The following is a 27,669-nucleotide window of genomic DNA, read 5'->3' on the forward strand; positions in this document are numbered from 1 at the left end:
CCTTTGTAGTCTTCTTTTGCTAAGTTTGTTTCCATTCAAAAATAAGAAGGAACATATCCAGTGAGACCAGTTAGGAGGCACCTACATTATTCTAGATGAAAGTTGATAACCACTCAGAGAAGGTGAACACCTTTGACACATTTTAGGCACAGAAGCCGTACATCATTTTGTTGTTTAGAAATGATGGGTGGGCAGGTGGCAGGGCCAACAAGAATGCTGAGTTTGTTATGGTTACCATAGAGGGTAAACTGGGAGGGATGAATTGGGAGATTGGGATTGACATATACACACTATTGATACTATGTATAAAATAGATAACTAATGAGAACCTACTGTATAGCGCAGGGAACTCAACTCAATACTCTCTAATGACTTATATGGGAAAGGAATCTAAAAAAGAATGGATATATGTATATGTATAACTGATTCACTTTGCTGTATGCCTGAAACTAACACAACATTGTAAATCAACTATAATCTGATTTCTAAAAAGAAAAGAATTCTGAAGTTTGTAAATTGGACACCTGGGTGGATGAAGGGGAGCTTTCCCCCCTCATTCCCACCCATTGGCGTTGATACTGTAGATGAGCCATGATAGGTGTGATAAGAAAGGGATACATTTAGGACAACATCAAGAGAGCCTCTGTCATCCCAAACTGAAAACTGGTTTTTTTTTAATTGAAATACAATGGACATAGAACATTGTGTACAATGTGTTGATGTAGGATTGTCATTGTAGTGTTAGCTAACACCTCTATCACATCACATAATTACCATTTCCTTTTTGTGGTTGAAATCATCAAGACCTGGTCTCTTAGCAAGTTTGATGATTATCATACGATATTGTTATCTGTAATCACTATACTGTGCGTTAGGTCTCCAGGATTTGTCAACTAGTTGCAAGTCTGTACCGTTAAACATCATCTCCCCATTTCCTCCACCCCCCAGCCTTTACAACCACCATTCTGCTCTGTTTCTACAAGTTTGACTTTTTTAGATTCCACATTTAAGTGATACCATACAGTACTGTCATTCTCTGACTTATTTCACTTAGCATAATGCCCTCAAGGTCTATCCTTGTTGTCATAAATGGCAAGATTTCCTTCTTTCTCATGGCTGAATTGTGCGTGTGTATATCTGTATATAGATATAGATACATATAATTTTTTAAGCAGGCACATTCATCACTCCATCACAGCACTGGCCTAGCTCATCTCTCTTTCTCAAGGTGCCCACACGCTTGGTGATCTGTTTCTGCAGGTTAATGCTACAGTATCCTGGTCTCATGTGTGTTAGGAAAGGTGAGGTCTGAAGGCTGAGGTGGCATCTCCTTTCCCTACCTCAGCCAAGCCTCTCTTCCTTCCATTTTCCCCAATTACTACAATAAAACTAGATCTCCAGTCTGCCTTCCCCGTTTTCTTCATCCCGCTTCATACAACAGGTGCGCTGCAGAATTGGGAAGTAGGGGGAAAGGGCCAAATTCGATCTCCATTAACCCCTGTGTTCCTGAGGCCATATATGTCCTTTCCATTTTCACCTTCCATTTGCCAAAAGGAGGGAACAATAGCTCCTTCTTAGTAATATATGAGTTCATGACAACATCCTAGGGATTTTTTTTTTTTTTTAGATTTTTTTGGATGTGGACCATTTTTAAAGTCTTTATTGAATTTGTTACAATATTGCTTCTGTTTTATGTTTTGGTTTTTTGGCTATGAGGCAGGTGGGATCTTAGCTCCCTGACCAGAGAATGAACCCACACCCCTGCATGGGAAGGCAAAGTCTTAACCACTCGACCGCCAGGGACGTCCCCATCCTAGGGATTTATCAGTGCTCCACAGTTATTACACCACCGCCACCATCACCATCACCACCGGTATCAAAGTTTTCCAACTCTGAGATAGGAACAGGAACTAAGGCTTCAGCACATGGATATGATTATTCGGACAATGACCATCCCCTTCTGCTCTTCCTGGTCGATGGATGAGGGGACCAACTGCCCTCAGATACCACCCACATGGGCAGTCTTTGCTTTGCCCTTCATGCTGACTCCTCAACCACCAGAAACTGGTTTCTCACCCCACACTTCCTCTGAAGCTGTTTTTGTAACAAACACTAATGAGTTTCCTGGAACTTTCAGTGGACACTTCTCAGCCCTTATCTTTATCTTTCTGTTACTTGTATATGACCGCTTCCTCCTTGAAATAGTCACTTCACTGGCTTTTTCTGACACCTCTCCCTACTCACTTCTGACTGTGCCTACACCACCGGGTTTTCAGGCTCTCCAATGCCAGAGCTTTAAGATTCTACAGTGGACCCACATTTCTCTGAACAGAAGCCTGGGTTGACTTCAATTAGTGCCATGGTTTCAATTTCTCTAAGATAGATGGCCCAGATCTGTTTCTCTTCTAAATACAGTCACATTGGGGGGTTAGGGCTTCAACATGTGCATTTGAGGGGACACAATTCACTCCATAGCAGGGACCATCCTGAGCATTGCTTGGTGTTGAGCAGCATCCCTGGCCTCTGTACACTAGGTGCCAGGACCACCCACCCAACGTGTAACAACCAAAAGTCTCTCTAGATATTGCCAAATGTCCTCTTGAGGACAAAACTAAGAACCACCCAGTCAAGAACCCCTGGCTTGGAAGGACATAAATAGGGTGATAGGAAAAGGTGGGTGTGATGGGGGAGGGACCTGCATGAGCTCTGGTGGTCAGCTGGGTGAGGACGTGTTGACTGTGCAGAGAAGGGCGGCCACGTGCAATGCTGTAATGCCTCAAAAACGCTCACTCACTGGGCAGAAAGAACAGCAGGTGCAGGGCCCAAAGCAGAGAAGGTGCAAGACACCCAGCACAACTGGAACAGAGTGAGCAAGGGGAAACCCGACTGAAAGGTGAGCAAAGAGGTCAGCAGGGCCAAACAGAGGGCTTTCTGGTTAAATTTTTTCTTTATAAATATCTCAGTCTGTGTATCTTCTCCAGCTCGGCTTCCTCTCTTCTCATTGATGTGGAACCTATTTCCAGTTCTCTAAAAATAGGGATGGCTTACCCTAAGCTGAGTTTGGAGAACTGCCCCAGACTTGGAACCCTGCCTTTTTCCCCAAATTGAGTAATCAAAGGTGGTTATTTTCGGGGCAAGAATCATCTAAGCCAGGCTTTCTCAACCTCCACACGGTTGACATTTGGGGCTGGATGATTCTTCATTGTACAGGGCTGGGGAGTGCTGTACTGCACATTGCAGAGCGTTTAGCAGCATCTCTGGACTCCCAGCAGCACTCCCTCCCCAAGTTGTAACAACCACAAATGTCTCTTGACATGGGGGTGAGGAGAGAGAAGAATCACTACTGGGTTGAGAACCACTGGGCTAGAGAGCGATCCAGTAGTCTAGCCTGGGTCCCAGAACAGGAGCTGGGCAAGCTCTGAGTGAGTCTGAGTATGACGCGGATGGACTGAGATTTAGGATGGTATGTGGGGCAGTGGATTTGCTGGAGACAACAGAACCCAGCCCAGCCCTGACCTAAATGTCTCTGTGAGTTTCACTCACCCATCACAGCGTGTTCTATGGGGTCACTGAGCTCTGATCAGGGTCCTCTGCCTCCACAGAAAGAATGGCATTTCCCTGCTCTGTCTGGATCCATCTCCTAGATGTGCATTGGACCTGCGCTCTGGACACTGATGGTTTCTCTACATTAAGTGTGAAGGTCCCCCCCACCTTGGACAATGCTGGAATGTTCCGCCTCTTTTCCCTCTTGGTCTGTGATGGAACGGTCCTCTCTGACTCCCCTCTTGGTCTCTGATGGAACGGTCCTCTCTGACTGCCCCTTGGTCTTTGATTGAACGTTCCACTTCGGGAGGACCCAGACACTTGGTGATCACAGGCCTCTTGTTTGGAATCATGGAATCGGAACTGCTGAAAGAGAAGGGCTGGCAAGCAATCCTGGGAAAAAGTATGAAGCCCTGAGTCTCCCTGGATTCAGCTCTCCGTGCCATCCTTTTATAGAAATGACTTTATAACCCCAAATCTGTCATTTCACGACCGCCTTGTGCAAAAAAAAGAGGGTTACTTGTATTTACATATCTGACCTAAACTCCAGCAGAAGCTGAGGTTCCCATTAGCCTTTAGTTGGTTCATTGTTTTGGACTGTAGCAGACGGTAGGACTCCAATTCTTTTTGTGAGCTTTGCTCATTACAGAAGGGCCTTCGTTCCACGAGCAGAGTTACTCACCAGAGTGAGCTGAAGTGGCGTACCTGGACAGGTCTGTTTGGCAGTCAGTCATCAGGCAGCTATGGCTGCCTCTGGTTTTTTTTTTTCTGACTTAACCTTGGTCGCCTCTCCCTTAACACTGATGCTGCACCAAGGGCACGCAAGCCAAGGGAACCCAGCCCCTAGAAGGTTCATCAACTCTCCCAGCGAAGCAGTTTTTACCTCTACTTTAGCAGCGAATCCTGAGTGGACCCTGCATATCCATGAGGTGCCTCAAAACACTGTTCTACATCACAGGTAATGATAACAGCCCGAAGTCCATCAGCAGGAGGATAAGCTGTGTTCGTCTCTACAGCAGAATACAAAAGAATAGAGTGTGGGGCTTCCCTGGCGGTCGGGCGGTTAAGACTTCGCCTTCCAATGCAGGGGGTGCAGGTTCAATCCCTGGTTGGGGAGCTAAGATCCCACATGCCTAGTGGCCAAATAACCAAACATAAAACAGAAGCGATGTTTAACAAATTCAATAAGGTCTCTAAAAATGGCCCACATCAAAAAAAAATCTTTAAAAAAAAAAGATAAACAGATTGAACTCAGCAATAAAAAAAGGAATGAACTAATGAAATACAGGCATCCCTTGTATTATTGTGCTTTGCAGATATTATGTTTTTCACAAATTAAAGGTTTGTGGCAACTCTGTGTCAAGCAAGTCTACCAGCACCATTTTTACAACAGTGTTTGATCACTTTCTCTCTGTGTCACATTTTGGTAATTCTTGCCTTATTTCAAACTTATTATTATTCTTTTTATTATTTGTGACCAGTGATCCTTGATGCTACTATTGTAATGGTTTTGGGGTACCAAAATTACACCTACGTAAGAGATAAAACAACCAATAAATGTTGTGTGTGTTCTGACTTTAAAAAAAAAAGACAAAAACACACAAGAGGTTAACTAACTATAACCTTGGGGGAAGGACTCGCCTTCCCACACCTGGACCTTCTGGCTCCTATGCACAGCCCTGGAAGAAAGCCCTGGCGAGCTCAACCCCCAAGTCAAGAGTTTGCCTCCACTTCTAGCCGTGGGTGGCCCCCCACCTTCTCTCTGGGACTCACCTAGGCTCAGCAGCATGGTGAGAGTAGGAGATGTGATTCTGCAGCCACTCAAGCCCTCTGGCCGCAGCAGAGCTGAGCTATGGGGGGTCCAGTAGAGGAACAGGATGTGGAGAGGGGAGGCCCCACTGGGACCACAGGGCTGAGGGTTTTAACACCTGCTCTCTTGAAGGAAGCGATATTACCCCTCCTAGGTCTCGTCTTTACCCACCTGGGGACATGTGGGAGGGTGCGATATCCTGAAGACGGCACATGCTGCCCATCTGCAGTGGAGTTTTCAGCCTCGAGGTGATGATCACTGTGGGGCTCTTGGGTCACTGTAGGGTGTTTCGCAGCACCCTTGGTCTCTGCCCACTAGAAGCTAGTAGCACCGCCAGTTGTGACCCTCCAAAACTCCAGAATACTCAAATCCAGAGAGACAATGGAGATTAACGGGTCTGGGGTTTCCTTTTGGGGTGAAAGTTCTGGAACTAGATGGCAGTGATGGTCACACAATGTTGTGAATACAATGAATGCCGCTGAACTGTATACTGTAAGATGATGAAAATGGTAAAATTGATGAGGTGCGTATCATGCCGTAATTTTTAAAAGTCTCCAGACATTGCCAGATCGGGGGCAATGTCATGCTCAGTTGAAGACCACTGTCTTACTCTGCAGCAGTGAATGCCTAGACTGTAGACTTCCTCAATTTCAGCACTACTGAAATTTTGGGTGGGGTCATTTTTTCTTGCGGCGGGGGCTGTCCTGTTCATTGTAGGATGTTTAGCAACATCCCTGGTCTCTACCCATTGACTGCCAGGAGCGCCCCCTAGTTGTAACAACAAAGATATCTGCAAGCATTGCCCAGTGTCCCTTGGGTGGCAAAAAGTCCCCGCACTGAGAACCACTGATCTACAGCATCCTAAACTCTATGCTGCTTTACCGTAAACTCCATAGGCTTTTTAAAAATTTCTGCACAAAGTGAGCTATAAGACAACCACAGGCTTTACAGTCTGAAGAATTTTGTTTTCAAGTCATAGTCCGCTTCTTAGAAGCTAGGTCATATAGGGGAATGAGTCCCCTCACTCTGTTTCCTTATTTATAAATCAAATAACATGATCTTTGGGGGGGGGGATGAACTGCTGCAAAGTGTCTATGAGGACGTATTTAAAATACCCAGGAGAGGGGTCTGACCTAGACATTGTCGATCATAACCTCCCTCGACTATGTTTGTACCTTTTTTTTAATTTTTAATATTTATTTATTTAGGTTGCACTGGGTCTTGGTTGCAGCAGTCAGGCTCCTTCGTTGTTGCTCCCTGGCTCCTTAGTTAAGGCATGCATTTGGGATCCAGTTTCCTGACCAGAGATGGAACCTGGACCCTCTGCACTGGAAGCATGGAGTGTTAACCACTGCACCACCAGGGAAGTCCCTGTATCTTTTTTAAAAAAAATGTAAATCCTCCCCAGGAGCTCTGTACTTGGGCAGAATGTTGAATTCTGACTCACTCAGCCTCATCTCTAATAACGTGATCACACCTCCTGATCCATGCCCAGTTCCTCCACCACCTGTTCCCTTGAAATCCTTGCCTAACCATGGCCCACTAAACACCGGCATCCAAAAGCCTGATTCAAGTTAGTACCAGCTGAGTGTCACCCCCAAATGCCAACAGAAACCTCGAGCATTTGAGCAGATTTCTTTTAATAAGGGTCTGCTAAGGATGGCAATGCAAAACAGAAATTGGGTCCTTCCTGGTATCACCGAGCAACTACCTCCACACTTGAGCGAATTAGAATTCTGTGTTAACTTGTGGTCTTTACCTTCTAGTTGAGTTAAAAGAGAACTAATGTGATGTTTAACCCACAAAATTTAGCTCAGAAGGAATAATAGGAAAGAGATATGAAAAATAAAATGAGACATAGAAAATGGGAGACAATATCTAAAGAGATAAAAGGCTAAGTTTTTCCCCAAATTCTGAATCCCCAGCAGTAAAAAAAAAAGAAAATAAAAAATAGGAAATAGAATATCCATACTTAAACACATCAGTACTCAAATACAAATCGAAGAGAACATCTCAACAGCCAGAATAAAGGGGTGATTGACTATAAAGAAACTCCAATTAAACCAAGAGCAGATATTCCAACAGCAACAACGAAGGCTAAAACCTGTGTAGAAATATCTTTGAGAGACTTCCCTGGTGGCACAGCGGTTGGGAATCCGCCTGCCAATGAAGGGGACACAGCTTTGATCTCTGGTCCAGGAAGATCCCACATGCCACAGAGCAGCTAAGCCCATGTGCCACAACTACTGAGCCTGTGCTCTACAGCCTGTGAGGCACAACTACTGAAGCCCACGCGCCCGGAGCCTGTGCTCCGCAACAAGAGAAGCCATCACAATGAGACCCAACACAGCCGAAAATAAAGAAATTTTAAGAATTAAAAATAAAAATATCTTTGAAATATTGAGATAATACCTGTCAGCTTTCAACTGCATACCAGCTAGATTATTCAAGAATAAGGTTTTAAAAATACATTTTATCTTATCTAAAAATGTGAAATTTGAGGTTTTTATAGTTATTAGGTGAAAACTATCAGAGTGAAAAGTTCACTGAGGAAAAAAAAATATTATCCTGAATCCAAAACAAATTGTGTCATTTAAGCTTTCAACCTAAATCACTAAATATAGGACATTGTTTTTGTAACCAGGACTTAAATAATGTCCCATATGGATACAGACTCCCATATCAGTATAGGACTACTTTAAAGTAGTCTTATCACTTACCTCTTAAGTTTGGTGGAAAATTAAGTATATAGATCACTCACTTTTGTCAGTGCCTAGAAATTAGTGCCAAGTAGTGATTTCTTTTTAAAATTTATTTGGCCATGTCGGGTCTTAGTTGCAGCACGTGGGACCTTCGTTGAGGCATGCAGAATCTTTCATTGTGGAGTGCAGGCTCTTCCTTGTGGCATGTGGGCTGCTTCTCTCTAGTTGTGACGCACGGGTTCCAGAGCGTGTGGGGTCTGTAGTTTGCAGCACGTAGGCTCTCTAGTTGAGGCTCGTGGGCTTAGTTGCACCACGGCATGTGGGATCTTTGTTCCCCAACCAGGGATTGAACCCATGTCCCCTGCATTAGCGATTTTTTTAATAAATTTATTTATTCTATTTATTTTTGGCTGCATTGGGTCTTCATTGCTGCGCACAGGCTTTCTCTAGTTGTGGTGAGCAGGGGCTACTCCTTGTCGCGGTGCATGGGCTTCTAATTGCAGTGGCTTCTCTTCTAGAGCACGGGCTCTAGGTATGCAGGCTTCAGTAGTTGTGGCTCATGGGTTCTAGAGCTCAGGCTCAGTAGTTGTGGCACATGGGCTTAGTTGCTCCGTGGCATGTGGGATCTTCCTGGACCAGGGCTTGAACCCTTGCCCCCTGCATTGGCAGGCAGATTCTTAACCAGGGAAGCCCCAGTCCTGGTGATTTTTTTTAATAAAGTTCTGAACGGGCTTTCCTGCCTTTTCTATGAATTACCAGCAGTGGGTTGTAGATAACAGAAAGGCTCTTTTCTCCAATGCTTTGTATCATATACACACATACACACAGAATCATTGGACATTTAGAGGAGTGATGTGGTCAGATCTGTATCTCTCAATAACAGGATAGTTCAGAACAGGAATTGGCAAACCATAACACAAGCACCAAGTCTGGCCTGTTGCCTGTTTCTGTGCAGTTTCACTGGAACGCAGCCCTGCCCACCCATTTATGTGTTGATGGCAGAGTTGACAGTTGTGACAGACCATATAGCCTGCAAAACCTAAAGTATTAGCTAGCTGGCCCCTTACACAAAAAGCTTCCCAACTCCTGGATTAGAATATCATTAAAACTGATTAAGAAAACCACAGGCCACACTGATTACATAGGCCCACTGGGCAACTATATTAGGCCAAGAAATACCTGCAGGAGTGAGACGGGCGGGGACCTGGGACCCTGTGCTGCAGGGCTGCAATGCCTGCACCTAGGCACCCCTCTCCCCAAGCAACAAAATACAAAGAAACTACATGGGACTAAAAGTCACTGCGTGCAAGCACAGCTGGGGCGAATTCTGGACTAAAGATAGAGAGAGCAAAAAACCCAGCTGCCACTTTTGAAGAGCCAGGAGCAAAAACGGGGTGTTGGGAGCAAAAGCAGGGTACTGCACATGCCCCCTGCACTCACCACCACCGGAGGGGTGGGCAGCCCACCTAAGCCATCCCTCCGGCTGGACTCCTGGACACACCCCTACCCTCACCCCATATAAGGAACCAACTTCCCTCCCCTTCCCCCCAGGGAACGAAGGAACCTGCAGTTTGTTCTTGCTCCCCTCTGCGGCAGCAGGGGCCCCAGTAAAGCCTGGCCTGAATTTCTTGTCTGGCCTCTCCTCAATTTCTATTGATTGGGAAAGGCCAAGAACCTTGGCCGGTATCAGTAGGGCAGAAAGATAGAAGAAACCCACATAATCATCTATGAGCTCTGCAATACTTTCTCCTAGACTAAGGACGCCAAGCATAAAGTTTACCCTGAGTTAGTTGTGGGGCATAGTAAGAAGTACAGCATCAAACAAAGTGCTTTGCTGTTTATTATTCTTGTGAGGGAGAACATTTTAAATCAAGTGGGTACACGACTTGTGCAGAATTTACCAGAAACTAGAGAGTGCAAAGCCAGTGCTTGACTCTACATTTTGATCCAGTAATTAAACTTGACGTTCTGGTCTTCATTAATGAGATGTCTTAGAGGTATCAGATGTCCCCTTTGGGGACATGCAAGAGAGCTATCCCGGAGTGTTCAGGAAAGGAAGTCACAACATGAGGACCTGTTTGTTCTGGCAGTATTACATTCAATCGTCAGTTTTGGATTGCTTTCTCTCACATCCTTCAACAGCTTCTGGACTTCCATGGTAGATTTGTCTATCTTCAACCTGAGTGTCTTTAAGGGGCTATTATTCTGTTTTAAAGCCTCAAGGAGCACCATTATCCCACTCTGCCCCAAGATGTTCTGGCCCAGGTCCAGAGTTTCCAGGCTCTGGTTGCTAACAAGAGCAGAGGCAAGATCCTGACAACTCAAAGGGCAGATGGAACAGCCCCAGAGCCTGTTGAGAAAGTACAGAAACCCACTCATTTAAGTGAGCTCTTATGGAGAACCTACCATGTTGCCAGGCATACTTTTACTTGCTGAGGACCTAGTAGCAAAAAAATGAAAATTATTTTCTTCATGGAGCTTATTTTAGCAACATCAGGACATATATTGAAGACACGATAATATAATAGTATTGGAACAAAATAAACAGGATTAGGACCAATAGGACAGATAAGGATTAGGTAGATTTTGATGGTCACCGAATTCCACATTGCAAAGATGATCTAAGAAAAAAAAAAAAAGAGTAAGATACAGGGTGACCCATTACAATAACTGGAGGAAGGAAGCCAGTGTAGCTGAAATGCCAAGCTAGCGGGAAAGTAGAAAGAGTGGCTCATAACTAATTATAGGATCCCGTAGAATCCTGTAGGCTCTTATAAAACCTTCAGATGTGATCCACAGTGATATGAGGAGCTTCTGAGTCTTTTGAAAGTCAAGTGCTGTGGCCTGGCTTCCAAGTTGAAAGACACCTCGGGGTGATGGGTTGAGAAGCAACGTCAGGAAATCAAGAACCAAAACCTGCAGACTGCGTGCAGAGATCATGCAGTAACCCACGTGATACACTGAGAGGTAAGCCGGACAGAGAAGAACAAGTGTCACAATACCACTTTTACGTGGAGTCTAAAGATGGTACCAATGAACCTGTCTACAAAACAGAAGTTGAGTCACAGGTGCAGAAAACAAACCATGGTTACCAGGAAATAAAGGGGGAGGGGTGAAGTGGGAGACTGGGATTGCCACATACACACGAGTATATATAAAACAGATAACTAATAAGGACCTGCTGTACAGCACAGGAAACTCAATATTCTGTAATACCTACATGGGAAAAGAATCTAAAAAAGAGTGGATATATGTGCATGTATAACTGATTCACTTTGCTATATACCTGAAAACTAACGCAACATTGTAAATCAACTACACTCCAACAAAAAAAATTTTTTAAAAAGATCAGAAGCCTGAGAGTCAGTGAACAGAATAGTATTGTTTTCTTCGACTTTATAGCAATTTGAGTTAATTAAGCTAGTAATGCATTATGTCACCATTGTCTCCATTCCTTACCTCCTTTTCCCAGAGCCCCTTCTAGACTAAAAGATGTCTTTGCCAGTGGAGGACAGAGGGAGACACTATTTGGGGTAGATACAGCTCATGCCAGCTTACATATAGCTTATATATAGTCTGCCAACTCAAGCCAGACTGACCCCTTGGCCACTGCACCATCTGCACATCTGTCTATATGTGGGGTCTCTAACCATCCTTCTGCTGCCCCAGGCACCACGGTAGCCACTAGAGACACAGAAAATAGATTCACTTTCTCTCTAAATAAAATTAACAAGTAAATGGATGAACAAAACATGGTATATCCATACAATGGGATATTATTTAGCCATATAAGGAATGACGTACATGCTACAATGTGGATAAACCTTGAAAATATGCTAGCTGTAAGAAGCCTGACACAGAAGCCTGACACAGACTCACAGACTCACAAAACAAATTTATGGTTACCAAAGAGGAAAGGTTGGGGGAGAGATAAATCACAAGTTGGGGATTAAAATACCCACAACTATGTATAAAATAGATAATCAACAAGGACATACTACATAGCACAGGGAACTACACTCAGTATCTTATAATAACCTATAATGGAAAAGAAAAGTATATATAAAATTGAATCACTTTGCTCTACGCCTGAAACTAACATAAGATTGAAAATAAACTATATTTCAATGAAAATTTTTAAAACCACTAAGGACAAAGCCCTTGAAGTCAAAAAAAAATTGGGTGGGTTCTGGGAACTGAGAGCCTAGTCGAGTGATGTGCACCCAGGTGGGGAGAAAAGCAGGAGATGAAGTTAGAGAGACAGGAAGCAGCTCCAGCAGAGGCAACGGTCTGGAACTTGGCAGATATGCTCACTGTATAAAAATGTGTACAATGAGGCTGACAAGTTTACAAAGTAATTCACCAAATGCATTAATTGTGCCTTTGTGAGGATGGGTCGTAGAAAAGAACTGTTCATTCTGTGAGGGAAGAGTTAGATGTTGTAAGTCACGGCTAATTAGCATTAGATGGGATCTGAACCATCTTCTGATGCCACTACCCCTACTCAATGCCTTCGCTGTGGCGCTGGGCTGTGTCAGTGACCAGAAAGATGAACTCCCACCTGTGATACCATGGCTTTTCCTCTCTGACTTCTACTTCAGGGGAGCTCAAGCTTCACCGAGTATCAGCATCACCTGGAATAGGCTTAACAATTCTGATGCCTGGCTCCCCTTCCTCCAAGATTCAGTTCATCTGGGGGACGCTTGACCACCAAGAACTTTAAGTTCCCCAAGTACAGCCAAGATGCCAAGATCGTCAACAAGAGCTCTGTATATCCCAGTGTTCTCTCTATGCAAGGCTGAGGAAGTGTTGACATTTGTATAACCCGGATTCTCTTTCCATTAGGATTCTGGTTGCAATGTAGGTTGCATCAATGACATGCATTTGACAGACTTGGAAGAGAGAAGTGATTCATAGCTCACCATTCTGTTGGTGCCACTGTATATCCTGGGGGTAGCTGCCATCTATGGTTCCCTGGGTATCTGGCTGGGGTAGGCCCTCTGTGTCCTGATCACTGGATCCCAGCAGAAGCAGTGTGATCCTGAAGTCTACTTCACTGGAGGCTATTCCCACTTAAAACCACTCCCTCTTGATGAGTTTAGTAAAGTATCAGGATACAAAATTAATGCACAGAAATCTCTTGCATTCCTATACACTAACAACGGTAGAGCAGAAAGAGAAATTAAGGAAACTCTCCCATTCACCATGGCAACAAAAAGAATAAAATACCTAGGAATAAACTGCCTAAGGAGGCAAAAGATCTCTATGCAGAAAACTTTAAGACACTGATGAAAGAAATCAAAGACGACACAAACAGACGGAGGGACATACCATGTTCCTGGATTGGAAGAATCAACATCGTGAAAATGTCTGTACTACCCAAAGCAATTTACAGATTCAACGCAATCCCGATCAAATTACCAATGGCATTTTTCACAGAACTAGAGCAAGAAATCTTACGATTTGTATGGAAACGCAAAAGACCCCGAATAGCCAAAGCAATCTTGAGAAGGAAAAATGGAGTTGGTGGAATCAGGCTTCCTGACTTCAAACTATACTACAAGGCCATAGTGATCAAGACAGTATGGTACTGGCACAAAAATAGAAAGGAAGATCAATGGAATAGAATAGAGAACATAGAAGTAAGCCCAAACACATATGGGCACCTTATCTTTGACAAAGGAGGCACGAATATACAATGGAAAAAAGACAGCCTCTTCAATAAGGGGTGCTGGGAAAATTGGACAGCAACATGTAAAAGAATGAAATTAGAACACTTCCTAACACCATACACACAAATAAACTCCAAATGGATTAAAGACCTACATGTAAGGCCAGACACGTTAAAACTCCTAGAGGAAAACATAGGCAGAGCACTCTATGACATACATCAAAGCAAGATCCTTTTGGACCCACCTCCTAGAATCATGGAAATAAAATCAAGAATAAACAAATGGGACCTCATGAAACTTAAAAGCTTTTGGAACCATAAACAAGACTAGAAGGCAACCCTCAGAATGGGAAAAAATAGTTGCCAACGAAACAATGGACAAAGGATTAACCTCCAAAATATACAAGCAGCTCATGCAGCTTCATACCAAAAAAGCAAAGAACCCAATCCACAAATGGGCGGAAGACCTAAATAGACATTTCTCCAAAGAATACATACAGATGGCCAACAAACACATGAAAAGATGCTCAACATCACTAATCATCAGAGAAATGCAAGTCAAAGCCACAATGAGGTATCACCTCACACCGATCAGAATGGCCATCATCACAAAATCTGGAAACAACAAATGTTGGAGAGGGTGTGGAGAAAAGGGAACTCTCCTGCACTGTTGGTGGGAATGTAAGCTGGTACAGCCACTATGGAAAACAGTTTGGAGGTTCCTTAAAAAACTAAAAATAGAACTACCATATGATCCAGTAATCCCACTCCTGGGCATATACCCAACAAAAACCATAATCCCAAAAGAAATATGTACCATAATGTTCATTGCAGCACTATTTACAATAGCCAGGACATGGAAGCAACCTAAATGCCCATCAACAAATGAATGGATAAAGATGTGGCATATATATACAATGGAATATTACTCAGCTATAAAAAGGAATGAGATGGAGCTATATGTAATGAGGTGGATAGACCCAGAGTCTGTCATACAGAGTGAAGTAAGCCAGAAAGAGAAAGACAAATATTGTATGCTAACTCATATATACGGAATCTAAAAATGGTACTGATGAACTCAGTGACAAGACAAGAACAAGGACACAGATGCAGAGAATGGACTGGAGAACTCGAGGTTTGGGGGGCGGCAGGGGGTGAAGGGGAAGCTGAGACAAAGTGAGAGAGTAGCATAGACATATATATACTACCAACTGTAAAACAGATAGCCAGTGGGAAGTTGCTGTATAACAAAGGGAGTTCAACTCGAGGATGGAAGATGCCTTAGAGGACTGGGATGGGGAGGGTGGGGGGGAGTCAAGGGAGGGAGGGAATATGGGGATATGTGTATAAAAACAGATGATTGAACTTGGTGTACCCCCCAAAAAATAATAAATAAATAAATAAAATGGAAAAAAGAAAAACACTCCCTCTTGGCCCTCTGATCAACTTTGCAAGCACCCAGTTACCTGTATTCAATTTCTGCAGGGGTTTGCTCCTAAAATTGGACCAAGAGTGATACTATTGCAGTTTGTATTCCAAAATCTCTGAAAGATTAAATATTTCCAAATCATCTTTAAAATGAAGAAAGCTACTTACCCTAGACATTTCAGGTTACAATTTGGTTTCTTCAAAGCTTCAGAGAGAAAACACAACCCAGTGGCTATGGGGTTGAAACCCAGGTCCAAGTTTGTTAGGCTGGAGTCTCCTTGGAGAAGCTTTGAGATATATTTGCAGCCATGTCTGTTTATGTTGCAATGACACAACCTACAAGGACAGTCACATGAAGAGAGGTCTATTATCCCTCTGTGACATGCATCCTGGGAAGTAGCTGTTATTGCCAGCACCACTTATGTGCTACCTCAAGCCATAAGCTTTCAGGTAGGCTACATAAAAACACAAAACACATGGAATGATGATTACACTATTTCTACCTCACCTAGATGGTAGAGCGGTAAACTGGCCTTTGTCTGCCACCTTTTATTATGGAAAAGAGACAGATCCACATCTCTTAAGACACAGCTTTTCCTAGCATGACAGCACATTACACAGGCAAAGGGCTCTGGGTTCAGACAGACCTGAGACGGACTCACTTATTTTCTGCACAGTTAGGTCACTGGGATTATATTCTCCTTGTCTTATGTTTTATTTCAAGTCCTATATTTAATTGTCCCAGCATAACTGTGGCACACATAAAGCTCCACATTTCTGATGTCTGAGTGGTGGCTGTGTTTCTAATTTAAACACTGCAGACTCCTATAAGCTTAGACTCCTACAAATCCTCCAGACTGCAGAGAAGGATGTTCCCATGGCAGAGTTAGGCAGGTGGACCTGCAATCATCCCTGAAAGCCGTGTGCCCCAAGCATGGCATAGTAGCGACAGAGGCTACAGAGCCGGAAGTGAAATGACAAAGAGCAGGGGGATGCCAACTGGACCAAGAGACATCATGCTTTGTAAGATGTGAGACCCTGAAGGCATACTTGAACCTAGGGAGCTTAGGGAGAGGAGCTAAGACAAAATCTAAAATTAAGTTTTGATTGCCTACAAAAATGGAGGTTTGGTCAAACATTGCCTTCATTGTGTTTAAGATAATGATTGTTGGTAACTTGGTTTATAGAGGGGGCTTCACACCTATTACACAAATGTGACCACAGACAAACTAAGTGGCTAACCTCTGCATTTCTAATTAGCTAACTGGCAAAATTGAAATAAAGGTAACTATTGCATGTGGTTGTAAGGATTAAAAGGTCTTGTAAAATTGAGTAGAGGACCTGACACACAGTAAGGGCTTATAAGCACCACAGATTTGTTGTCTAGATGCCTAAATTAGCTCCAAAGCAGGGCAGTCTGTGTAGTGACATCATATAGGAAATTTCATATGCTCCTAATGAATACAGTTGAAGCAGAAATATGACCTTTTCCTTTTCTCTCTCTGCCACTATAAACTGGATACCTGGCTTTCCTTTCCGGTCTTGGACCCCACTGTCTAACTCAATCCACTCCCAATTGCCGGAAGATGTCATGTGAATTCTCAGAATATACACAGAACATCAGACCTGAGAACCAATTCCTTATCTCAAATCCTCAGAAGAGGAAGAGGCTGGAAGGTCAACCTGACTCTTAAGGATATGCAAACACTGACATCTCTTTCTACCTCTTCTTTCCCTAATTTCCATCAAGATCTTGCTGGTTTCATTCAAGTGGGATTATTAAGTGCTCTTGTTTTTTCCCTTCTTGAATCCAGGTGTGTATATGTACATACAACACGCACACACACACACACACACACACACACACACACACAAGCCAGCGGGGACTTACACCAAGGTCTGCAGTTGACATTCGGGGTAACTCAAGCCCTCACACAGGATTTTCACCCCGCCAACCCCAAGGTTGTTTTTGGCCAGGCACAAGTTGGTCAGCCTCTGGTTGACAATCAAAGCAGAAGACAGCTCCTTGCAACAGGCTTCTGTAAGGTGACAGTTTTCCAACCTGCGAAAGCACCACATAAGTGGTAAGACATTGCCAAAGTCCAGACTTCTCAGGTGACAGCCCTTATTGCCAGTCCCCACCCTCTCTATCCTGTGCTAGTGATCAAAGCCTGAAGGACCAGGAATGAGAGAAGTGCAAGCCAAAATGCACGCATCATCCACCTGGGACCAAAAAGGGAACCAGGTGTCTCCATCAGGAAGAGCTCCCACCGGGTTAGCCCTGTAAGTCTGGTCTTACCATTGCTCTCCTCTATGTGGCCCCAGATCTAAAATGAAGATGCTCCACAGGAAGAGAGGAGAGACTTACGACAGTTTCTGCAGGAAGCACGTTGGGTGTCTCAGAGTTGAACAAAGCAACTTGACACCCTCATCCAGAAACTCACTGGCTGTGAGACCCAGGCATTTCAGGGACTGCTTGACTTTGAGGGCCGAGGAGAAATCAGCCCGCCGCTGAGAGGTGTCAGGACGAGATCCCAACCTGCGCGATAAATGGGGGCAAGTCATTCTTCCAGGAGGACAAAGAGACCCTGTCAGCTAATTATGCTTCCCTGAACGCTGTATCCTTGATTCTCATGTCATTTTACTTCAATACACATCAAACCCTAGCCTGAACCATTAGAGAACGGATCTCCTTTGCTTCTTCAAATATCTCCATGGCCATTTGATCAGCATCCAGCCTCACCTCTAAGAGGAAAAACAATCAGTAATATAATTCTGTGTGAAGTTTCACCAACATGGCCTGCTATTTCTCAAACCTTTCTATATCATAACTTGCCCTGACCTGAGCCTGTCCTAATTCCACTTAAATTTAAATGTGATTCTATAAAAAAAGTTTATGCCTTAAACTCAAGAAGTTCAACTTCATACGTTTTCAGGGAATATGCTAATTAAAACAAGGAGATCCGACTTGACATTTAGGCAGCCAGGTCCAAAGTTTGAGTCTGTGATGCAAGAATAAGAATAACTGGAAACCCCTTCCATTGGGGAAATATGAATGTGGTGCAGCTATTTAAGAGGACATTGAGGCAATCCATTATATTGGGTCTGAAACTCAGCTGCTCTTGTAGAAACAGATCAGAGCACGGGACTCAAGGACAAGCTTGTTTGAATAATGGCTCTGCCCCTTATGTTCAAAACATTCACAGGTATGTTACTCAGCCATAACAAGGAACGAAACTGAGTTATTTGTGGTGAGGTGGATAGACCTAGAGTCTGTCCTACAGAGTGAAGTAAGTCAGAAATAGAAAAACAAATACTGTACGCTAACACATGTATATGGAATCTAGAAAAATGATACTGATGAACCTAGTGGCAGGGCAGGAATAAAGACACAGATGTAGAGAATGAACTTGAGGACACGGGGGGAAGGGGAGGCTGGGACGAAGTGAGAGAGTAGCATTGACATATATACACTACCAAATGTAAAATATGCATAGATAGCCAGTGGGAAACTGCTGCATAGCACAGGGAGATCAGCTCGATGCTTGGTGATGACCTAGAGGGATGGGATGGGGAGGGTGGCAGGGAGGCTCAAGAGGGAGGGCATATGGGGATATATGTATACATATAGCTGATTCACTTTGTTGTATAGCAGAAACTAACACAACATTGTAAAGCAATTACATACTCCAAAAAAAGATGTATAAATATATATATATAAAACAAAATATTCACAAGTTGGTTAAGCTTTTTAACATTCTTTTTTCCCTTCATCTGCACTTTGGGGAGAGATGGTATCTTTATGTCAAGCAAATAAAGGATATCATCAGTCCATATACTCTATTAGAATGTATGTCATAAGTAAAACTGGAGTTCTTAAAATCAGTACCTTTCTTCCCTCAGAGCTTAACCTATAACAAGAACATTATAAGTTTACTTAATTTGAATACAAGGTGGAATGTAAAGTGTCTCAAATCAATGAGCAAAAACAGGAGATTTCGCACCAGCCATTTGTCATTCTGGTGTCTCAGTGTACCAATTTTGAAACATCATTTATCAAAACTTCAGAGTAAACATTTACTTTTACATTATGTGAACTAGTAAACATCTTTGCCATAAATTATGAAGTATGATTTTCTCAGGAATTTCAAAATGAATTTGTGTTTTATAAAATCTTAAAAATGTTTAGAAAACAAACATTAAATCTAAGTCTGTAATCTGACTTTAATGTCATGCTTAAAACATGTACTTTCAATTGTTATTTCACTACCCACATTTCTCAAGACTGTTGTGTGTCAACTCTGCTTGTTTGAATAAAAATCTAAAGAAACAAAAAGAAAACATCAGAGCAATGGATGTTTTTCCTAATGTAATGAAAGACAGCACCATCAGAAATCATCCATAATGGTGAGAGCCGCCATTTGTGCCTGGTGCCCATGCAAAGCAGTTCACGTCCCATGTTCCATTCAATTCTCAAAACACCATCTCATGGATGAGGAAACAGCTCAAAAATTATACAGGTCATAAATGTCATAGCAAGGCTTCCTAATCAAAAACCTGTGTCGCTAGCCAGGACCTCAGGTTGCTACTCAACGAAGAGAAGGGTGGAGTGGTACCCTAAAGATGGGGGTGGAGTGGTACCCTAAAGATGGGGGTGGAGTGGTACTCTAAAGATGCGTGATGATAATCAGGGCACTTGTTACGAGATCTCACTGACGATAGGGGAATCTGTCAAACCAGTAAGCTACCAGGAACCAGAACACTCAATGTTTCTACAGTGTCACTGAGTGGCCGATTAAGGCTGATGGCTACTCTGAATAACAACAGGTAGGTAACGTGCTACCTGAGATGCTATGGCCCTAAGCTAGAAGATGACACAAAATTCTGAGTGTTTGTTTGCATTCAGGCCTCATTATTCAATACAGAAGGCTAGCTGGCTGGGTAAAGACTATAGGCTGACATGCTATCCATACTCTACTTGAGAACATATTCCCCTGTTTAGCATGGTACCCAATCAGAATGACCACCCCCTTCTTTCTTGTTCACAGAGCTCACAGCATCCTTTCCATGCTGAGAACAGCAATGACATGAGACCTACCTCAGGTACTGAAGATTACACCTTGGATGTTTCAGGATCTCACACAACAGGAGCAGCAGCATCTTATCACTGTGGACACTGCCTTCCAGAACCAGGTGTGTCAGAGTCTTCTTACCAATGAAAGCCAGACAGAAGTCCCGATAAGCATCGGCAGGGGAGACGTTTTGAATCCTAGGGGAAATAAGAAGGGATTCCACCTCGAAGATTGTAGATGATTGGCGCTGAGATTACTATGAGCGATTATATGCCAACAAATTTGATAATCTAGAAGAAATGGACAAGTTTCTACAGCCCACAAAAACTGAACCAAAAAGAAATACTTCCCTGGTGGCACAGTGGTTAAGAATCCGCCTGCCAATGCAGGGGACATGGGTTTGATCCCTGCTCCAGGAAGATCCCATATGCCGCAGAGCAACAAGCCCATGCGCCACAACTACTGAGCCTGTGCTCTAGAGCCCGCAAGCCACAACTACTGAAGCCCACGTGCCTAGAGCCCATGGTCAGCAACAAGAGAAGCCACCGCAGTGAATAACCCTTCACTTTTAGATAATGAACATTCCCTGTGGCTCATTCAGGAGAATCTTCGAAATTAAATTTCAGTGCAAAGAGAAACAGAATAAGGCGGATGCTCCCGTTCAAAGTGCCTGCCTAAAGGGTCCTAAACTCTTAGTGGAGCAAGTTACCAGCACCTCCTGTTTTTGTTCTCTCATGTACACCTTATAAAACCTAAAAATGTAAACTTTTCAAAGTCATACAGAAGAAATTGCCACCTTTGCTGGCACCAGCCTATGTTAGATTTTTGTTGCCTTGTACACACAAGTCCTGTGCTTTCTGAGATGAGTGAGCTACATGCCACCTGACACCAGCAGGTACAGTCAGCTGATGTTTGGCATAGCTATTTGTTCAAGTAAATAACACAGCCTTTTCAGTGGCTTAATTAAGCCTTCTAAGGTATGTTGTTTGAGGGAAATTTCAGTGTATCTGTGTAATTTTAAACTTAACTTGTGGGGCTTCCTAGGTGGCACGGTGGTTAAAAATCCACCGGCCAATGCAGGGGACACGGGTTTGATCCCTGCTCCAGGAAGATCTCACATGCCGTAGAGCAACTAAGCCCGTGCGCCACAACTATTGAGCCTGTGCTTTAGAGCCTGTGAGCCACAACTATTGAGCCCATGTGCTGCAACTACTGAAGCCCATGCGCCTAGAGTCTGTGCTCCGCAACAAGAGAAGCCATGGCAATGAGGAGCCCATGCACCACATCGAAGAGTAGCCCCCCCCACCACTCACCACAACCAAAGCAAGCCTGCGCACAGCAAAAAAAGACCCAACACAGCCAATAAAATAAATAAATAAATTTATAAACTTAACTTGCAAAGTTTATCCCCTGAATATGTGTTATGTTCTCTTTTTGTTTTTTTGTTTCTTCATTTAGGAAGGGGAGGACTGGACAGCTACATGCAGAAGAGTGAAACTGGACCACTTCCTCACACCGTATACAAAGATAAACTCAAAATGGACTGAAGACCTAAACGTAAGGCCTGAAGCATTAAACTCCAAGAATAAAACGGGCAGCGCCCTCTGGCATCGCACACAGAGATATGCTTTTGGGTCTGTGTATTCAGAGAAGGGAACAAAAACAGAAACAAACGGGGCTACATCAGACTGAGATGCATCTGCACAGTGAAGGAAACCAACAAGACAAAAAGGCAGCCCACTGAATAGGAGAAGACACTTGCAAAATAATGTCCCATGAGGGGTTAGTGTCCCAAATAGAGAACTCACACAGATTCGTATCAAAAAATAAACAATCCAATTAAAAATGGGTGGCCGGGGCTTCCTAGGTGGCGCAGTGATTAAGAATCCGCCTGCCAATGCAGAGGACATGGGTTCGATCCCTGCTCCAGGAAGATCCCATATGCCACGGAGCAACTAAGCCCGTGTGCCAAAAAAAATAAATTAAAAAAAAAAAAATGGGTGGCGGATCCAAATAGGCATTGTTCCCAAGAAAACACAAAGACAGGCAACAGATAATCACGTGAGAACTGTGCTCAACATCGCTAACTGGGGAAACGCACATCAAAACTACACTGAGATATCACCTCACCCGACAGAATGGTGATCATCAAAAAGAACACGTGTTGGGTCAAAATAATGTGCTAGCAATCACCTGCCCAGGTGACCCACGTCTTTATTTGCTCCTGACACAACCTACCCTACTCAGACTAACGTCTCAATCCCATGCCACACATGAGTCATAAGTGCACCACTGCCTCATCAAAACACATTCTTATTCACATATTTGAAACTTTCCTCCTTGGACTATTTCCCCAATTCCCACCCAGTTCTCCTCCTAACATGCATGTGGCTGTATTTCCTAGAGGCTGAGGTTTGAATATGCCCTGTAGCAGATGCATGGGAACATCCAAACTCCTGGCCAAATTTCACAGAAGTGACTCAATACAACACATGATTCTCCGACTAGACATGTTTAAGGGGAGCAACCATCTCATTTCTTTGTATTCTGAGCAGCTGGCTGATCAGAGCCTGGTTGGGCATTCCAATACTGCTCCCACATTTAAAACACCTGAGGGGACTTCCCTGATGGCTCAGTGGTTAAGAATCTGCCTGCCAATGCAGGGGACACAGGTTCGATTCCTGGTCCAGGAAGATTCCACATGCCACAGAGCAACTAAGCCTGTTCGCCACAACTACTAAGCTCACGTGCTGCGACTACTGAAGCCTTTGGACCTAGAGCCCGTGCTCTGCAACAAGAGACGCCACCACACCGAGAAGCTCACACACCACAACGAAGAGAAACCCCAGCTCTCCACAACTAGAGAAAAGCCCTCATGCAGCAACAAAGAGCCAAAGCAGAGAAAACACACACACGCACACACGCGCGCGCGCACACACACACACACACACACAAATACCTGAGGATCACCATCACGGGATCAGCTACTACTTACACAACTTTCTGGAGATGACAGGTGACATGGGTTATCTGCTCACAAAGAATCCTCACTGAGGAGTGACTCAGGAAGCTTTCCCTCACATCCAGAAAGGTCAGGTTCTTGTTTGAACTGAACACAGTGCAGAGATCTGTCCAGACATGAAGAGAATGATGGTCATGCTGTGACCTAGGAGGAAAGCATAGACAAGAACACCTATGAAAAGCACATACAGGAGAAGCAGCAAGAATTGGCAGGCTGCACAGCAAAGGAAACCATCAACAAAATGAACAGGCAACCTACCAAATGGGAGAAAATGTTTGCATATCATATGTCTGACAAGGGGTTAATATCTAAAATATATAAATAACTCCTAAAACTCAACTCAATAGAAAAGAAAAACTATCTTAAAACGTGGGCCGAGGACCTGAATAGACATTTTTCCAAAGATGACATACAAATGGACAACAGGCACATGAAAAATATTCTATATCACTAATCAGGGAAATACACATCAAAGCCATAGTGAGATACCACCTCACACCTGTAAGAATGACTATTGTCAAAAAGACAAGTAACAAGTGATCACCAGGATATGAAGAAAAGGGAACCCTGCACTGTTCGTGGGAATGTAAATTGGTGAAGCCACTATGGAAAACCGTGTGGAGGTTCTTCAAACAATTAAAAATAGAACCACCATATGATCCAGCAATCCCACTTCTGGGTCTTTATCTGAAGAAAACAAAATCACTATCTTAAAAAGAAGACATATGCACCTTCATGTTCTTTGAAGCATGATTTACAATAACCAAGATATGGAAACAACCTAAGTGTCCATTGATGGATGAATGGTTGAAGAAAATGTGGTATATATACAATGGCATAATATCCAGCCATAAAAAAGGAAATCCTGCCATTTGCAACAACGTGGATGGAACTTGAGGGCATTATGCTAAGTGAAACAAGCTAGACACAAAGACAAATACTATATAATCTGGTACACACACACACACACACACACACACACACACACACACACACACACACAGGACCTCATGGATACAGAAAACAGATTGAAGCAGATTAGTGGTTGCCAGAGACTGGGTCAAGGTCCGGGTGGTGGTAAAAGTGCAGAGCTGATCAAAAGGTACAAACACCCAGTTATAACTAAATCCTGGGATATAATATACAACATAGTGACTATATATTAAAACAAATTTTTTGAAAGAATTGGCAAGGAAGGAAATTATATGAAATGTCTAGAGTGTCCTGAGCCCATTTCCCACATATAAACTATAATACTAACACAAAGTAAGGTTCAAAAGCCCCCATTCCTAGTCTGAACATCACGTTTCCCAACTTTAATGGCGAGTTGGCAGGAAGAAAGTTCAGTGAGAATTCTGACCCTAAGCCATAGGGAGTAGTAGGAGACCCTGTCCTCTTCCTAAAAGAATGTGGGCTGAGGCTGAAGATGGGAGAACTAGTAAAGTAAAGTAAAAAAAAAAAAAAAAAGTTCTTACCTCTCAACCTGAGCATCTGATTTCAACGTGGTATCATTCTCCAGGAATATTCTCTTTCCTACCTGCAGTGAAAGTTTCTGCAAGTTTCGACAGTGTTTAAGGCAGAAAGATGATTGCATCATTTCAAATATATTTGTCAAGTGAATAGAAATTTCCTTGACAGGGGCCATTGCACCCTCCACAAGCTCCTCCTCCTGAGATTCGTAAAGACAGTACAAAATCTCCTTCATGTCCGTCATAGAGAAGGGTTTCTTCCCATTGGGCATTGATCTGCATTTCAGTAACTCCTGCTTGACCTCCATCGATACTAGACAGCCAAAAGTTGTCTCCAGCTCCAGGGCCCTTTCTTCCTTGGAGAGGCCAAATAAGAAGTACCCCACCTGGGTCAGGTTGGGGTTCTTTAGTCTTTCTTCCTTGGACAGCAGCTTCTGCACATCCCCAATGTGCCACCTGTGGCCACCCACGTCTTCCTCCTCCTCCTCCTCCTTAGTCTCCAAGACATAGAACATGGCGGCAAGAAACTGCTGGACACTGAGGTGGATGAAAGAGTAGCAGCCCTCACAGTCTGTGCTCTTCTGGAGAATATTCTTGTCCAGGAAAGGACAGAGGGCAGACTCCTTTACCCCAAGTCTCTCGAGGTCTTCTCCATCAAACACAGATGTCTGCGTCCATATGCCCTCAGCAGCCAAGAGACACACAGACTTCACAGGAGCTTGGAGGCAAACACCGGGGCAGCTGCTGTGAGCTGGCGTGAACTGGCTGCAGAGGAAACGCAGGAACAGGGACGTGGTGGTCTGGCAGGTCGAGGCGGGGTCCTCCCCTTTCTCCATCTGCCGTTTCAGGCATGTGCAGATGATCCAGCACACTGCGGGTGCTGAGCCCATGTGGAACAGAGCTGCATTGTTCTTCATCAAGTCAAAAGCGCGCAGGGCTTGACTCTCCTCTTCAAAGTGTTTCAGGAAATATGCCCTCCTGTCCAGCTCCAGGAACCCCTCGATTTCTATGAAGAGTGGCTGCTCCACCAAGAGCCGGAGCTCCCTCAGGGCCCCCGGTCGAGTGGTGATCACTAAAGAGGACTTGGGTAACATTTTTCTCTTCAGCAAACTCCCCAGGAGGACGGGCACCGGCTTCTGCTTCTGCCAGTCGCCACATGTGTCATGGATGAGTGCCCCCAAGGGAACTCTCAGCTCATCAAAACCATCGATGATGAACAGGATTTTCTGTGCCTGGGCGAGGATCCTGGGAATGACATCCTGCAAATCTGGCCCGTTCTCAGATATCAGCTCTGCAAATGTGCATGTGTCCTTGTGGTTGAGGTCCTTGCAGCTGAGATAGAAGGCGGAGTTGGGTGTCTTTGCCAGGTTGTCCTGTGTCCAGTCCAGCATCAGCTGTTTTGCCAGTGTGGTTTTTCCGACACCGGCAGGACCATGCAGCACCATTGTAAGTGGCACTGACTGTATGGGCATTTGGGGTTTCAAGTATGATATCAACTTTGGGCTTCTCTGGGTGATATTGTATTGGGAACCACCATCATCTCCTGGCCAAAGTGTATCCTTCCAGATAGAAAATTTCTCCATGGTGTTTCTCTCTCTCCTCTTTACCTATGTTGATATACAATGGGAGAGAATTGGGGCGCCAGTTGATTATACTCAGCTGGAAAATTCATGTTGTAAAGGACCAGTGTCAGAGAGGAAGAAATGTTTCTCAACCCTTCTTGGTTCTTCTGGCTGGTCTAAGAATTAAATTGACATGAGCTAGGTAGATGGACCTAGAGTCTGCCATACAGAGCAAAGTAAGCCAGAAAGAGAAAAACAAATACCATATGCTAATGCATATATATGTGAGGCAACTTAATAACAAAAACAGGGAAAGACAAAACAAACGTAGGAAAATGCAAGCCCCAGGGAATAAATAACTTCTGGCCTCTTTCACAAGATCCTGCCAGGGGCAGTGCAAATATCTGGCTCAACAAGATAAGGAAAAACTAACATATGCACTCTGGCTTCTGTACATTGCTTCTGCATAGATAAACATAGCTAGAGGCTCCCAAAAGCACGGGAACTGGTCTACCAAAGGAGAAGCTCTCCTTTGGTTCAGGGCTCAGTCTTTGGATGTGAATCCACTGGGCCTGTACTGGTACAACAAACATTGCTTCCTGCATTATAAGCCTCAGTGTCCTGCCTACCTCTACCAATTCCTCAAACATTTCTAGGGGCTCATCCGGGATCAGGAGATGGTATACAGAGATGATGCTTTCACCTCCCTTGTCTCTGGGGTATGATCCCTGGGATGCCAGGGGTGGTGACATCACCTGGCACCAGTGGACCAGTTGATCCATAGGAGACTAGCCCTCTCGGCATGTTGGGGTGAGACTTCTGAGAGCACAACAGAACCTGGAGAGGTGCAGGAATCAGTGCAGAAAGCACCGCCTGACAGACTGGTAAGAACCTGCGTTCATTCTGGTTTAATAGGCCCGTCCTTAAGTGATGGAAGGGGAGCCTGATCACCTCTCAAGAGTCACCCGAGTAACCTCCAAGACCTTCTCAGGGGGAGAGGAGGTGGCAAAACTGCGACTCTAAGGTTAAAGGATTGGGCGGAGGGCTGGAGCTTGTTGAATGAATGTGAGTAAATGAGATGATTAATTAAGGCCGAAGCAAGTGTTGAGTCCTGATCTGGTTCTGTGGCAATCCACATATGGCTTAGGGTGGTTCTCATCAGAGAAGTCCTGACATGGGGTTTATTCCATCCCACCAATGCTAAGAGGTGCCTGAAAATTTCCATGAGGGAAGTGGCCAGAGGCGGATGAAGCGCATTTCCAAAACCCAATTTTCCTACTCCTACCCTCCCTTGTGTGTGTGTGTGTGTCGTCTGATAGGACGGGAGGAAATGGGTGGCAAGCAAAGTAAACCCACCCCTTTAGAATGCATGATTAAGAACTTTAAAAAG

The 27,669-nt window shown here is 44.0% G+C and overlaps 1 protein-coding gene across 1 annotated transcript; it reads right to left on the minus strand.

The window, feature by feature from the left end:
• Window positions 1-10,101: 10,101 nt before the first annotated feature.
• NLRP7 (NLR family pyrin domain containing 7) lies at window positions 10,102-26,300 on the minus strand. The gene is made up of 7 exons (XM_057712272.1): window positions 24,724-26,300; window positions 23,222-23,392; window positions 20,253-20,423; window positions 17,523-17,693; window positions 17,046-17,216; window positions 15,323-15,490; window positions 10,102-10,405 (listed from the first exon to the last, which is right to left on the minus strand). The coding sequence occupies exons 1-7, from the start codon at window positions 26,298-26,300 to the stop codon at window positions 10,102-10,104; spliced, it is 2,733 nt and encodes a 910-aa protein (XP_057568255.1).
• Between the last annotated feature and the right edge of the window lie 1,369 nt (window positions 26,301-27,669).

Source organism: Hippopotamus amphibius, chromosome 16, assembly GCF_030028045.1.
Source record: "Hippopotamus amphibius kiboko isolate mHipAmp2 chromosome 16, mHipAmp2.hap2, whole genome shotgun sequence".
NCBI classification, from domain to species: Eukaryota; Metazoa; Chordata; class Mammalia; order Artiodactyla; family Hippopotamidae; genus Hippopotamus; species Hippopotamus amphibius.

Bases quoted from the DNA above. Each gene is read 5' to 3' on its own strand.
- NLRP7 (XM_057712272.1), bottom strand. From the start codon at position 26,300: ATGGAGAAATTTTCTATCTGGAAGGATACACTTTGGCCAGGAGATGAT. The intron at 23,393-24,723 runs GTAAGAACTTTT...CTTTCCTCCTAG, and splicing joins TCAGATGCTCAGGTTGAGAG to GTCACAGCATGACCATCATT. The intron at 17,694-20,252 runs GTAGGTCTCATG...TTTATCGCGCAG, and splicing joins TGTAATCTTCAGTACCTGAG to GTTGGGATCTCGTCCTGACA.